The following is a 16547-nucleotide window of genomic DNA, read 5'->3' as shown; positions in this document are numbered from 1 at the left end:
CAGTACTACTTAAAACTAAACATGAAATTAAAAGTAAAGCAATATAGAAATATCAAAAAAACAAATGGCATATACACTTAGCAAAATTATAAAAAAATCCAAATTTAATTTAAATCTGAAAACTGAAAATATAAAAATAAATGATAATTTAGAACACTGTAAAGGCCCATTCACACAAAAGACGATAACTATAAAGATAATGATAAAGATATAGTTCTAAAGATAAAGTGTCACTCCACAATACAATAGCAAAATATATAAATATGTATAGTATTTTTATGTTACATTAATCAGTGTCTCACACACCTCCCTAAGGAAAGGATATAGACCAGAAGAGATTGCAGTTACAACATATTTAGACAGACTTAATGAAGTTCCAGATCTATACTTGTGCTCTTATTATTTCAGTTATTTTATCTTTAATGTAAATAAACATGTGCAAACAATATACTTGCTCTTGTGAATTTATTTTGATGTTAATTACATTTACTTACAAATTCATCATCATCATGTTGATATGCTATGTTACTATAAAACTTTTACGACAAACATGTCTTCTGATATCTTCAATTGTTGCGTATAGCCTACCGAGCTGCAGCGGACACATATTAAATGACTTCACTTGGACCCATTGTGCCAGCTGTCTCTTTAATACCGCATGGTTTATATACACGTTGCTGCTGGTTGGTCTGACCTTTTTGACACACCCACCAAACAAGAGAAAACGTATCTCAAACCCCGTTGCACACCGTTTCCAGGAAACATGTCGTTCAACCCGGAAACCGTAGCAAAACGTTGGGCACTGGTGTGAGCCTGAACGCGCCCCAGCTGATGAACGATACAAACATTGACACCCAATCAGAATCCATCCTGCTGTAATGAGCTCGAGAATTTAAAACGGCAGACAAGCGTGCGATAGAATAAACAGAAGATATCGTCCGCTGGTGTGGAGACTAATATCTTTATCTTTATAGTTATCTTTAGTTATCTATCATTCTTGGTGTAAACGAGGTTTAACAGTATATAAATAATGCTAAAATAAAGGCTTTATGCATTTTTGTGTTTCGCAGATGTAACACAACATAGAACATCACCATTTTTTGGAATAATTATATCAGGCTGTGAAGCACCCCTATATTTCTCTCTGCTGAGCCCCTAGATACAGGCGTGACCAATATCCATCAGCATTTTAATGGTACCTCCACCCCCATCCAAGATTTCCCATTGATTCCCTCTGGATCCCTCTTATCATGATTGCCCTGTAACAGCCTGATTCATTTGTACATACTCTGGAGCAGTCAAACACATAATTCAACCTCCATACGTCACCACCACGGGAGAATGCAAGTTCATTTTAAATAAGTAAATGCTTCCCTGCAAACAAGCACAACAAACCAGGTGCTCTAAAAAAAAAAAAAAAAACATTTTAACTCACAATTTGATTTTTGTCAGAAAGAAAGAAAGACATGTGCAGCCCTATATTGGACTATGCCAATTTCTGTCTAATTAAAAGGTAGAATAAGAATTTTCCTCCTCTGCAACTGACTAGCAAGAACCAATATATCTAGTCCCATTGTAACATCATGTTTCAATAGGAAATATGTCAACACAGAATGAAAAAAAGTAATTTCTCCAATGAGCAATTCGGTAGAATCACCTAACAAGACAGAAATAAAAGATGGTTCATCTGGGCTTATTGTCTTTTTCAGCTTCAGCTAATCAGACTCGAGACACTGTTTCTTTGGAAATATTATCGTAATGCTTTTTACTTCAACCTCACCTGATGAATCCATTTTCCTGCTATAACATTATCATTTCAGCAGCCGTATCTTATTTATAGAGTCCTTTCCATTTCATTCGTGTGAAAAACAAAAGTGTACATTTTCTTTTATGTGAATGAAGAAACAGCGTAAGAAAATGAAGCACTCGTTCAGTGTGTGTGTGTGTGTGCACACTCAGCAGCAGACTGCAGAGTCGTTAGTAATTATGATAATTGCATGAGTGCAGCAGCTTTTGCTGTGGGCCAGAGATGATGCATGAGAGAGAGAGAGAGAGAGAGAGATAGGAAATATGGATGAGTGATTATAATGTTACTCCACAGAGAGGAAATTTCACGTTTGCTTTCAATCGTTAACATCTTAATTATTTTCATAAAAGAAAAGAAAGTCCAATTAAACCAAATTTCATTCATCTCAAGTTATCTCAATGTAAATTTGTTTTTGGATTTCCTACGTACAAGCTTGGCACCAAAGAAAGGGGTAGATGGGGGGGGGGGGGGGGGGGGGGGGGCAAGTTACATAACTGAATGGGGGAGAGAAAATGGAGGTGTTTGCCAAATTTAGACCCAGACAACTAAATGAAATGGAACAAGAGGCTGAATTTAAATGGAACACACAAAGCAAAATTCAATGTAGCACTCTCAATGTAATCATTTGTAAGTACATTATGTACAACTTAAATGGATCTTCCCTCTTGCTTTCAGAGTTTATCTTACTCAAAGTATTTAAATTATATTAATGCATTTTGATAAGGCTTTTTGATTGAAGCCATTGTACGCTAATTTAAAGAAAAAAGATTAATTAAAAGTTAATTGGCAACATTTATTTTTGAAAGATATTTTTTAAATTAGCCTCTTATGTTCACCAATGTTCACCAATGCTGCATTTAATAATAAACAAATATATTTTAAATGGTTTTCTATTTAATATATTTTAAAACGTAATTCCAGTGCTATAAAAACTTTTCTTATTATTATCAGTGTTGAAAACCGTTGTGCAGCTTAATGTTTTTGTGGAAGCCCCATGATAAATTTTTCAGGGCTCTATGATAAATAATAAGTTCAAAGGAACAGCATTTATTTGAAAAAAAAAAAATCTACATTTTTGTAACAATGTAGAAGTCGTTTGATCAATTTAAGGCATTTTTGCTAAATACAATAATACATGTATGTTGAAAAAAATCCTACGGACCCCAAACTTATGAATAATATTCTACAGTACTTTCAGCGTCTGGAAAGATAACATGTAATTTCCACGTTTAGTTTCCTGTTAGAGAGACAAACTATTGAAAAAAATTATGCATTATTATATTATATTATAAGTTCTAGCTAATAGTCAGTAATATGTATTGCTTTGGGAAGTGGGTATTGGTGTATTGCAAAATATATACTAATTGCCAGTCATTTTCACTCTGCCAATAAATTGAAAAATCCTTTTAACATAATATTAAATAAAAATAATATTTTAAATTGATGACATAAGACATACTTTATCTTATACAATCACATATCTATTATATATGAGGAAAAACTGAAAGAATGAGATTGTGTGGTTAAGCGATACAAATTCTGCACAAACTCATTCTGTTGTACTGATGATGCTATTAGTATGGTGTGCCAATGAGAATATCAACATATCAAATACAAAAGAGGTCGTGCACTCTCTAGCAGAACATGTTTAATGCTTGCTGTACAGTGGATGCAATTAATAATCAGAACAATAAGCAAACAAGCACATAGAAACCATCCACTTACACAGATACACAAAATCCTTGAATAAATGAAAGAAAACAACACCAGTAGCACTGCAGTTACAAATACATGCACAAACACTGAGCAAATGCTGTCAAATAATATGAACCCTCTGAATTCAGGGCTCAATCATCAAAGCTGATTTGGCTTAGGAACATTAGCATCACAAAACTGCCCTAACGAATCATTCCCCAGCTTCACAGGACTCCCTGGAACTGATCTGCCAAAGGTGAACAGAGTGTTCTGCATTGTCCTGCAGCCCAAAACTCTTTTCCTCCTCTCCCCACCATGCCTCCCTTCATGGTATTTTCTATGTTTAGCATGATGCTCAGAGTGCAGAGGGGCTATGAACCCACAAAGCCTGTGCTGAAGATAGCAGCTGGTTAGTTTTGGTGTATGAAGGCAGAGAGACCGGCGCTCTACTGTGCAGTCCCCGCAAGCCCAATATATCCAATTTTAATAATCATGAGAACCAGCATTTAGCATTTCATACGTGCTATTTGAAGGGCTCCATTTTGGATTTAATTTGAATTTGAATCCTTCAGCACTGAACTCCACTTCATCAACCATACTTAAGATGATTATGGTAAGTCGAGTAAAAAACAACAACAATTAAATAGAAGGATGAGGAAAAGGTAAACCCTAAACAGCTGATATTCGTAAAAATAGCTTGGCTGCAAGTGTGACAATGCCGTTGTATGGCAGTGGAATAAACAAAAATTTTGAACAACTTACATTTAAGACATGATATTTCAAGTTACTTTGTTTGGTTTTACTCCAGCAAGGAAAATATTTCCAACCACAGTCCAGTCACAACAAGGCAACACAGACAGGTATTTTGTTCCTGGCTGAATCAGTGTTTTTGAACAAATCAGTTGAGTGAATGAGTCAATGGCTCATTCGTAAAGACAGTCGTTTGTTTCGTCCCTGAATGAATCAGCATTTTGAACGAATCGGTTGAAGGAATATACATGAATATACACTATACACTATGCACTTATACACTTTGTACTTATGCACTATGTACTCAACAATGTAGTGTATGAATTTTATAAAGTTATTTTGTCATTAATAATCAGAATCTGATAGCCCCTCCCCCTTCGTGACGTAATTAAATCTGTTGAGTTCATGAAGTGTTCAACATTCCACACTTTATTTAAGTGCATCATCCGGGTATTTAAAGTTCACTTTTTCTTTTTGGAATTTTCAGTGTGAACGCACTACTAGCACTATTCATACTACAAAACATCATAGAATAGTGCATAAGCATGCAGTTTGGGACACACCCAGTCGCCACCTACTGACGTATGCATGTTACATACAGGAAGAGTTACTGAAAAAATATCCACAGCTAATACAGTTTGTTTCTTATGGCATGTTTTATCATAAGGAATATTATTTAATTAATTTGCTGCTGCTATTGAGTGAATTTAGTATAAATTATGATAAAGTAAACATGAAAAAAAAGAAAATTGTATTTAGCCTACTTTTCAGCAAGGATCATATCTAACTTAGAAAAGCTGTAAAATGTGTTAACGTAAATATTTTTTAATGTGACCTTTTTTGTTTTTTTGCATTTAATTGTTTCATAACCCTGTATTTGCACACATTAAAATCCTTAAAAGTCAGTTTTCTAGATTAAATCTTAAACTTAGTTTGAATGATGGGTAAATATCGCATTCGCTTAAAATTTTAATTTAACATTATAATCAATTTTTAAAAAATATCCTCCAGTAAAGTTGCCCCATTAGGCCTATTGAACAATTTTTAATCTTTTTTTTTCTCTGTATTCACCCACTTGTTCTTGTTCTCTCTAGTGATATAGTATTGTTGTAATTTAAGTCCTGCAAACAATATATAAAACAACAACAGGAAAAAAACAAATGGGCAGTCTGTTGTTTATAGAATTCTTGTATGAAAGCAAAAATGACTTTTAGTAACAACCGCACTGACATTCAATACTACAGCTCTTTTGCTGCCTCGCAAGCACTGTAATAAAATATTCCTTTGTAACAACCCTAAGCATATACAGAACTTTAGCAGAAACATAAAGCTTAAAGCAACAGAAGCTCGTCCGTCTCAGAGCAGTAGTGTTAGAGGAAATGCAAACGGATTACTTTGCATTTGCTTACACAAAACTTCACAACACACCACAATACCTTTTAAAATCTGTTCAATTCAACCCCTGGACCTCATCTGGTATGTGTGTATGTGTATCTTTGTGTGCGAACATTGTCTCTCTAACACTCTATCGGCATATTGACAGCACAATAAGACTGTGTGATGTAGGATTTGGGTGCGGGTGAAGTATCTATCGGCAGAACAGAGTAAACAGAGTATAGCGCTTCAACGGATAAAAAGCGAAGCATTTTAATCACACTTCCAAAAGACAGAGCCCACAGCCAGCCTTTTCTTTGACAGAAGTGCGCTAGGCAAGAAAAAGACATGTTCAGAGTGAGTAAGGGAGTGAAGTAGAGGAAATGATGGGAAAGGCTAAAAGTCTCATGTGATGGAAAGACAGAGAGAGTGCCTTTAGAAGGTTTTGGTGCTTCTATGTGAGCTGAGAGGTATCTAAGTACGAGACAGTGTGTGTGACAAAAAAAAGCTACAGCATGCTCAGTATTAGCGTTAATGGGTGTGTGTCTGTCTCAGAGAAACCTAACATGTGTGTGGGTGAAAGCACTTGCCTGAAACTCCACTAATCTAGCTAAAAATAAGAACTTGTGCCATGTGCCACACAGAGCCTGTAAGATGGCTTCCTCCCGTGAAGAATTAATGCTACTCTGACAGAAAAGATGCAGTCAGTGCAGACAGACTATGACAAAAGCAACATGCGTGTGCCTCCTCATTCTGAATGCAACTTAAAATGCAGTTTCAAACATACCTAATAAAAAACATTACATTAAATATCATTGTGTGTGTGTGTGTGTGTGTGTGTGTTTAAAATGAAGAAATGGTTAGGTTGAGTTACAGAATCAAAAATATCTCTATAATTAAAAATTGTAAAATATTTGTTCAAAAGTGTAAATGTATTTATTACTGAACACACGTTATATGTTTACATAGATGATGAAATGCACATAATTTAAGTATTAATATGTTTTTATTAGTTTTTTCAAGAAATTCTTATATTTAGAGGTAGGGGTAAAGTTAAACACAATCAAAAATATCTATGTAATAATAAAATGTGCCTTACAAATATAAGTATAAGATAAATATAGATTTGTACTTTTCTAAAGTTGTGTACATATAAATGTATTAGTTTTTTTTTCAGATGCTGTCCGTAAGTTCATATTGTTTCATTGTCTGTTTCATCACATACCCAAATACAAAAATGCATGCCTAGATGGTACACCTGATGTACAAATCGAACTGAGAAAAAACTAACAAAAAAACCCCAGATCAACTACTAAGTTATGAAAAGAGTATTTTTCTCCTTTGGCCATGTCTTATATCATCTAGGCCACAAAATGGGCCAAGACTGCATCTATTTCCCCCTTATAGGAAATAATAGGATAAAAGGGGTTAGAGGGAGTTTTCATGCTAAAATGTAATGGATGCTCTCTTCACATGTTCATCGTCGAAATAGAGACCTTGAGAAAAACAGAAGGTCATATCGGCCTGCCAGGAAATAAAGGAAGAGGGAGAGACAGGGAGTGAAAGGAAGGAGTGCTAGTGCCGCTTAATGGATTATAGGATATGGAAAAAGCTGGATGGGAGGGAGGAAAAGAGAGAAAGAGTGTGTGTGTTCTGGTTTGCAAGGGGGAGAGTGGGTGTGAGTGGCAGTGATGGAATGAGAAATTTCTGTCACATGCTTTAGAATAAGGGTCCATGCAGGCAGCTCTCCTAGAGAGACACGGCTGTAGTGCCACAACAACTAGTAGCTACTGCTGTTCATCACACTAGACTGTGACACTATCCTCCTCCTCCACTCCGGCTAATACTACTTCCTTTCATCCAACTCTCCATGCCTCTAGGCGAAAAACCTGCAGACTTATCTAAACTACTGTTCTGGCTCAAGGCTAGTAATAGACCTATATTGGCCAGACTAATTAACTGGCTGTTTTGAGATTATCAGCATCAGACAGCCAATAACTGCTCCCACTTGGCTAATTAACTCTTCCTTGTGTCAGCTGTATCCAAAATCTAGAAACAGCCTTAAAAATTAATAAGGCTTAAACATTTTAATTTAAATATTTTAGTGAATTTTGAGAAAATATCGCAATGTAACTTTACTTAAAACGTGTAAATCAAAGTTTAGAACATTTACAGATAATATAATTTACATGTAAACATCCAACAATTTATAATTAAATAATTTCTTTAAACACTATACAATGTTGCGAATACAACTGTTAGTCACCTTTTTTATTTTGTAATGTTCTTTTTTTCAGCTCTGGATCAAAATAGCATTAGCTGCACATTAAAGCATATTAAAAACATACAAATTAAACACACTCCTTTGCGTGCCAAGGAAAATTAAACATATTAACAGGTAATATAATTTACATGTAAACATCCTACATTTAGAATTAAATAATTTCATTAAATGCTATATGGTGAACACAACTTTAAGTGTCCTTTTTATTTCGTAATGTCCTGTTTTTCAGCTCTGGATAAAAAGTTTAGCTTTGGTTGTACATTAATGTGCGCCAAATCAAAGTTAAAACTAGAAAACTAGAGGCTTGTTATTATTTTTCTCACCCCTAATTGAGCCGTCTATCTTCAAAGTGCACAAATATGAGAAGCCAATTAGTGCTGAATAGAAACATAAATTAAACATAAGTTTTGCCTCTAATTGATCATGGGCAGGACACTTTATTTCTATGAATATTAGAAGTCTCATTAGGAGCTTTATTAGAGATGAAGTAAGTTATCCATTGTTCCTGAAATATAAATGTGACTGCACATTTATGATTAGGTATCATCTTAATTACACCAAAACAAAGACAAATGCACATGTGAGAGCAGAAAACATCACCTTTTATCCCATCTCATCTCTGTTATATAAATGCACTTTATGGTCTCTTATTTAGTCTTAATATTTACAGAAAAGTGCTCCCAATGCTCGAGCAGATGTCCCTCATCTCGCCGTCTTTCTCAGACTTCTCTCGGAGCAACACTTATTTAAATAGCCATGAAAAATCACACATGTACAAACTCAGACTTCCACACATACTGCAAAGCCCCTAAAAATATGAACAAAAAAATCAACACTTTTTCAGCAAAAGCAAACATTTTAAAACACACACTGCTCTGGCTCTTTATAAATGTAAATATACTGTTCCAAAAGTTCAAACACAGCTTTCAAAGTGAGCTTGTTAATGAACATTTTCTGTTGTCCAAATTTAAATTACAATGAAATGACCTCTAAGAGTATTATATTAGTCCTTGTAATATATTATAGTTATTTCTATATTATATTTATATATAATTATTATATATTATTTTATTATTTACTAATTATTATTTATATATATTATCATTCATAAATCTAAATGTATCATTTTAAGACCGCTAGGCTAAATTTACTCCAGAGCTGGGTCATAAGTTAATTAAAGCAGCACTAAAAATAGCCACCATTTATTCCACTATTTAATAATTCACACTCAAATGTGAATGACCTGAAAAGTTTAAGGACCTTCCAGCTGGATGTGTATTATTTCTGACAACATGAATCTGCCAGTCTCTCACGCTCTGTTCCTCTCCTTACCTGTCCCTTTCTCTCAATGTGCTTAATGAAGCGATAAATTCCATCCCTCTCACCCTGTTATATTAATAAGGTAATTTCAGAATCTCCAAATCTCTTCTGAGGAGATCCAGCTCTGGCCTTTCAATCAAACATCCTCTTATCTCCACGGGATCCTCTCCTAACTAACTCCTGCTCCATACAGCTGCCATAACCGCTGCCGTCTCTCAGGCTCTCCTAATCTCCTGTCTGACCTCCACTCTCTTTCTATTATTGTCACATTGCCCTCAACCTGTTCCATTCACTACAGACCCTATGTCTCTCCTCTACCCTTATATATTCCCCTCTCTGTATTATTAAGCATTAGAATTAGAGAGATTACTTTATTTTTTTTATGTTTTTTTTATTATTATTATTTTAAAGAAAACAAATATATTTTTCCATAAGTACTGAAATCTCCATAAACAACCAGCATACTATTTTTGTAATATTTTGTAACATCACTTGGTCCAGTTTCATAAATGGTGCCCTTTAAGTGATTTTTAATAGATTTTTAATGTCTCTGCATTGGCCAAATAGGTCAGAATTCTTTGCTGAGTCAGTCTGAAGACTTTGATGTACTTTCTGCCTGCCAATGGGACGTATGAATCTGAGAGTGTAGTTGAAACAATCTTGTTAAATGCCATATTACCTTCATTGTCAGTTTGTTAGTCTGTCATGCAGGAATGCTACTTTCCTTCTGTTGTTTTTGACAACACTGAGATTTGCTACTGCTGTCTTGCTCTACACTCTTAAAAATAAAGGTGCTTCTAAAGGTTCTTCAAGCGATGCTATAGAATAACCATTTTTGGTTCCACAAAGAACCATTTTATAATCTGAAGAACCTTCTTTCGCCACAAAGGTTCTTCAGATGTTAAGATATAAATATAAATTTGATTTATGGTTGATTTATGAAACCTGGTTACTTCATATTTTGCATTATTCAGAGATTTTCTTAAATATGTTGTTACTATGAAAATCCTCATGAACTTCTTATGGAAATGGATCAAGCAATTTGTTTTGTTAATATTTGATCTTATTAAATTTCCATCAGACAATTTATATAGCTGTCTAGCATCAAAAACATTTTTTTCCCCCCTCTTTTCTGTCTCGTCGTCTCCTCGTTTCATATTTCACACTGACCAGAAGCTCTCTTTTTGCTGACCTGCCTTTCAACATGTGCATGTGGGATTGCGGCAGAGGTTTCATACACACACACATACACATGCACACAATACATGGTGGCAGTGTCGCTCCGTAAAATACCTCAAATGGAAATCAGTGAAGAATGAAACTGAATTTGTGAGCCTGGCAACTCGATACAGGCATGGTAACTTCACACAAAGCTGCTCTGATTTTCCTTCCTTCCAACCCAGTGGGGCTCTCAGACCATAGAGGAGCCCTGTTGGGTCATTCTCGTTGGGTTTGATTGTGCTAAACACAAGGTTTGATTGAGTTCATTCCTAATTCACCCATCTTTCTTGTACTTGCCTCCTGTAATAAATGGAAAAAAAATTCGGTATCTGCTTTTGCAAGCCCTACAGCAATGCAGACATTTAACTAGTTTGTAAAGCATTTTATATGGGACAGGCATTATTTCTCCTAGATAGACGCTATAAACAGACCCTCATTTTAATGCGTGAACATTAGACATTGCATTAATAAAAGGCTCTAGGTGATGCATCTCAATTGAGACCAGCAGTTCAGTATATCTTATTCATAACCCTTTATGTGTGATACAATCCGCACACATTTACTGTTTGCACATACAGTATATTTCCTCATACTGCATATCAAAAAAGCATGGGTTTTAGATTTCAAATACGCATCTACTAAAGGCTTGTACGCAGATAAAAGGCCTAGCTGTGAGTGACAGTATAACACTGCAGTCCCTTTGTGCTGTTTTTCACAAGGTCAACAACCTTTACAAGGTGTGACTGTGAAACACAAACAATAGTCAAGCGAAGCCTGTCAACGTGATATCACACGCAAATGCACACACAAGCAAAAAACAATACAGATGTGCAACCTCAATACTGATGTGTGTATCTTTATCTCAGCATAGAAGCTTTATCCTGACTTAATTTAGGGATGGTAAAAAATAATAAAACAGCTATGACAAGATCTGAAATTTACAACATTTTAATGCAAATATTTATATATTAAATGCAAATGATATATATTTGTATAAAGCATCTGCTAAATTAAAAAATATAAATGTAAATATAAATATTTGTATTCTGCAAGATACAAAGACATTTTCCTCCACCTTTGCTGCTTTGTGCTTTATAATACCAGTTCAATAAACAAGATTCAGCGAGATTCAGAAGCATTAATATTCCATTTCAACTTCCATTTTAGACACAATATAGGCAGTTATTTAGTCTATTTTTTCTTCACCAATGAAAACAGTTATGAGCAAAACTACAGCAGAATACCACTACGAGCAAAACACAGTAGAGATGTTTGTTTTCTTTTCTGAATGAATCAGTTTTGTTTAAATGATTGAGTGAACATCTGCATGACTCACTCATTATTGGTTGGTTCCTAAATAAATCAGCATCTTTTAAGGGATCATTTGAATGACTGATTCAAATGACTCATAAAAACAAACACTGTTGTATTGGTGTAACAATGCAACTTGCAGCTGCTGATAAAAAATTCTAAAATACAAGGGCCAGAACTAACTGTTTAGAATATATCTATTTACTTGTTTGTACATTTATATATGTAGGCCCTTTTTGAAAGCAGATCCTATTATGGGAACAGGTAATTGTGACCCAAAATACCAGGTAATTAGTTAAAATACAGAAAAAGAGAAAGATAAAAAAAAGATAGATAGAGGAGAAAAGGGTTAAAAAAAAAGGAAACCTCATCTGCAGATAAGTTCAGCTGAAATGACCAGCTAAGTAAAAGACAATGAGCCCTTGAAAGCTGTCACTGCTGATGTTATTCTAGGAGGTGTGATCTCTCAGCACGATGTACACACAGGGAAGTATGTACTGATCTAATGAAAATCCTAACACTTCAGTTTATAGGTGCGTCATAAAGCTAGAAGGTCTGGAGTGTGTAGGGGCCTCCAATGTGCCCTTGTTACGAGACCACCTTATCTGCTGAAAAAGGGGGACATCTACCATTTATCAGTGATGAAATCAAACACGGGAAGGATACAGATAATTGAAATTCTATCCTCCCCCAAGGCCTGTGAACAAAACTGCTGAGAGATCTCTATCGTGTGCCTGTATCATCTGGGGTTCAAGCAAGAGCTCTCGGCCCAGACCAGAGGCTCATGAGAGCAGATACAGGGTGAGTACAGGAGACGCTGCTGACAGCATACAAATTAGTCCAAGGAAAAAAACACTGTACAAGTGACCTCCTGGACTTAAACTAGGAAAGAAAATGAAATATGATTCATATAGAAACACTGAGGCTGTCATTAAACATTATTGAATTTTATAATGAACTTGCTGAGCATTGGAAGGCTGAGTAACGAGCAGTTTGCTGAAGAGGTGAGCCACGATAAGTCCTTTAGATGTAAACACTGCATACTTGGATGCTTCAAGGTATTTTGTGAATAAATAAAAATTTCATAAGTTTTGTTATTAGCCAGTAGCTACCCTCAGTGATATCCAGGAGTAGAAACAGATGTAAAATTGACAACAAATTGAATAATAATATACCCAATGTATGCTTTTGATTTATAAGTGAAGGAGAAAAATGTGAAATTCTGGTGAGACAGAATGCATTATATTTTTACAATAGATTATTATGTCCGTTGATATGGCTTTGGTTAGCCTTTAAGGACATTCAGAATGACCTTGCATAATGTTTTGGATAACATTATAATTAGCATTTGCACATGAATCTAATAAAGGACATATACTATGTCCCTGCTTTTACAGTAATACAGGAGAGACCGAAAGCTACTCCATTCACATTAGAAATAATGCATGAAGGAGATTTGATTTTCTTAATGATAGAAAAACTGTGATTACTTAATGAGACATATGCTACAGCCATTACCTTCAATCCCCTGAGCTCCACTGATATCACATTAGCTGAATAAGTACCCTTAAAACTAGTAGTCAAGCTTTCTGCAAATAAAGTAGCACAACCCGAAGAGATTAAAAAACACATTTAATGAATCAAAGTGATGATAATCCAAAATTAATTTGTGAGGATCAAATTTTTGCAGTTTTTTTTTTATTAAATTATATTTTTCACCTAACACTCCAGTCTTTTTTATTTTGTATAAAATAAGCATTAATGTGTACATGTGTGGGTTCATTTTCCATCCATTATCTATATAGGCCTATGTGCGATGATTTTATGTTCAGATTTATATTCAGTGAGTAAAAAGAAAAATGTCATGCTGTCATATATAATAATAATAATTGAATCTTATTAACTTACTGTATGAATTATATTGGAAAAGTTAATCAATCTATGTAGTAGAGTATAGCCGTTTTTAAAAGCCTCTTGTAACTCAGTCTTTTACCATTCACCATACCTCTCAAAGATGTTAGTGCCATCTTAAATTCAGTCAACAAAAACAGAATTAAACCCTTCCTTGGACCGTGCTCTTGATAGATGTCCTTCATGTTGATGATTCCCAAGACTAATTCTGAGTCACTGAAATGATTGACTGCAATGACTCTTTTGAACCTAAAAGACCTGAACAGTGACTCAACTCTGAGAACAGTTGTAATGACCCAAATTCCACCAGCCCTGACTCAACCATCTGAACCAGCATGCATGATCAGAGCTTTGACAAACAGCAGGTACTCCACTGCAATGTTATTGATCAAAGCTTTTACATGTATAATGGGCTGTTTGACCTCACGTGCGGCTGCCTAGCATTGAATAACAATACTGTGGGACAGATGCATTCAGTTTTTCAATGAGGTCTATTGTGTTCACATCTGACTAAGCCATATTGCATAAGCAAATATTGGACTATATGCTGCTACATTGACAATGTTAGATGGCTTTTTATTTAACACATCATGCATGTTCATTATATTTTTTTCTCTTTTCTTCTACTGTGAAAATAACATTAATAAGGTCAAATCCATACAGACAAAAATCTTTGTTCGATTTTCTAAAGCTTTAAGCTTTTTTCTTATTTATTTAAAAGTGTGCAATAGTAAATGTGATTGTCAAAATAAGAATAGACAAAAGAACAGATGTTTTTTTTTCTTTTGTCACTTACTATAGCAGTAACTCTAGCTGTTAACTGTGGTTTCAGAGCATGTTGTAAATAGTCAGGGATCAGCTTGGATCAATAACTGAGGGAAATTGGATGGGACCTCTGAAAGATACCTCTCTGAACAAGGAAACATTTTTATGGTAGGATGGCTATAACAGGTTCCTTTTGTTTCTTCCAGTCTTAAGTTAATTGTATGCAAGTGAAACTCTCAAGGTAGCCTATTTCCAAGTTAGATTTTTTGCCTTTCACTTAGACTTGTTTATTAACAGGCTTTTGAGTAAAATAGCATAATAAAAGAACGCAACGAAACCAAAATATGGTGAAGTGCTTACTTAATCGTGTTTGAATTTACTATGATAAAATAAGATGAAGTATTTCCATAATCAGGTGACATGATAAATACGTTCGTTGTGACCTTCTGAACAGTGCATCCCGCGTTCGCATCTGTTACGCCAAAAGTCACCTTGGAAGATGAATGAGTGGCGCGAGAGATGGCGCAAATGGAACTGAATATCCTATGGCCGCAAGACTGCACACAACCACTGACTTCCAATGCGAACGAGTCACATGACCGTACTACGGCAATGACACCGCTTTATTTTGGTCCATCAGACTCTTGAAGAATATCTATAATTAGAGCTCGTCTCGTGCGGCCGATTTTGACCGAACGTGCACGAATTCCTTCGGGTTTGGGGTCTCGAGCTTAAAAGCAGCCTAAAATGAAGGCTGTGATTTTATAGGTGTCCCATGCAGGATACGGTGATTTTAGAAATGCTCCCTCACTTTAAGAGTAATATCACCTGACATACGCACGGGGTTTCAGTGCCATGTTTGCTGGTGATTACATGACATAAAAGGTGCATTTTAATGCATAACGTTTTTCTCAAGGTGAGATCCGGACACCTCGCGCTCTTACCTTCAGCTGTCGCCTTGCCATGTCGGTCGGCTGCTTGGCGTTGAAAGGATAGGCGATGCATCGCATCACAAAGACATAGAGTTGCAGCTTCTTCTTTCGTTCCTCTTCTTCCCGCTGCAGTTTCTCCACGTCCTCCTTATCCTGCTCGCTGGCGGCCGACGGGCTTGGGCTGGATGGTCGCGCACTGGAGCCTCGGCTGGCGGGCTGGAGCCTATCGGAGCTCTCGCTGGTCCTGCTGGGGGAGATGCGAGAGGATCCGGACTGAGGAGCCATCACCTCTCGGCTTTCCTCCTCCACTATCCCGTCCGATTCCTCTTCGCTGGAGGATGGATCCAACATTTTTGCTCTCTGACGGCGCTCGCCTAACCGTACAAGCGAATTAAACGCACGATGGGATGTTTACGGCGTGGAAACGTATCAGTTTGTTGACTTAGCGTTCGGCATTCAGAGGACTGGTCGACTGGCGGTGAATTTTTAATCTCCTGACACACTTCGGGTGCGGAAGCAGTCACTGCAATCTCTTCACACGGCCAGAGCAAAGAAGCTGCTGCTGCTGCTGCATACGTGTTCCGTGCTGTGCCTCCGTTCGCCAGTCATTTCAAGGGACTCGGGAGGAACGGGGATGGGAGGGGCGCGCGCAATGAAAAGAGCGAATGATGGCCACATCCTGCTGAGTCTCGCGTGAGACGCAGGCGCTGTCCGCGGTGCTGGATGAGCGGGTCATTTCGGTCGCAAAAATGGTGAGGGTAGTTGACACCGAGAATGTGCTGTTATTTAATTTGACCTCTGGCCTTCACTTACAGGGCAGGGACTTGCCGTATTACATCAACATATTTCAAATTAGACGTAGCCTATGCTTTATTTTTTAACTATATTTTTACCAGTCATTATCACAATTGTGAGCTATTTATGTAATTAGTAGGCTAGCCCCAGTGTTGGGGAGTAACTAGTTACATGTAAGTAAATTATGTACGGTGAATTCAGGTAAAATGGGCCACTTTTGTAAAACGTGTAATTTACATACCTAGATGTTTGTTTTGTTTTTTTTAATTTTGTTAACTTTAAGGTCCAGCTATAATATTTAAATTTGAATACAGTTCATATAAGGTGTTACTTGCAAGATACAATATATATCAATAAACATTTTGAGGTCATGTACTCCAGA

General features: G+C 36.1%; 1 protein-coding gene across 2 annotated transcripts in view; it reads right to left on the bottom strand.

Moving 5' to 3' along the window:
• LOC306844745 (calcium-dependent secretion activator 1-like) overlaps positions 1-15960 on the bottom strand; it is a 74182-nt gene extending 58222 nt beyond the window's left edge. The window contains exon 1 of one of the 2 annotated variants that reach the window (XM_079377109.1): positions 15383-15960. In XM_079377109.1, the coding sequence (XP_079233235.1) occupies positions 15383-15721 (339 nt within the window). In that variant the 5' untranslated portion in view covers positions 15722-15960. The remainder of the gene's footprint in view (positions 1-15382) is intronic. The other variant, XM_079377110.1, reaches the window with a different exon arrangement.
• Positions 15961-16547: the final 587 nt, after the last annotated feature.

The sequence above is a fragment of the Barbus barbus genome, assembly GCF_936440315.1.
Source record: "Barbus barbus genome assembly, chromosome: 25".
Classification (NCBI taxonomy): domain Eukaryota; kingdom Metazoa; phylum Chordata; class Actinopteri; order Cypriniformes; family Cyprinidae; genus Barbus; species Barbus barbus.
This window is presented reverse-complemented; position numbering and strand designations above follow the sequence as displayed.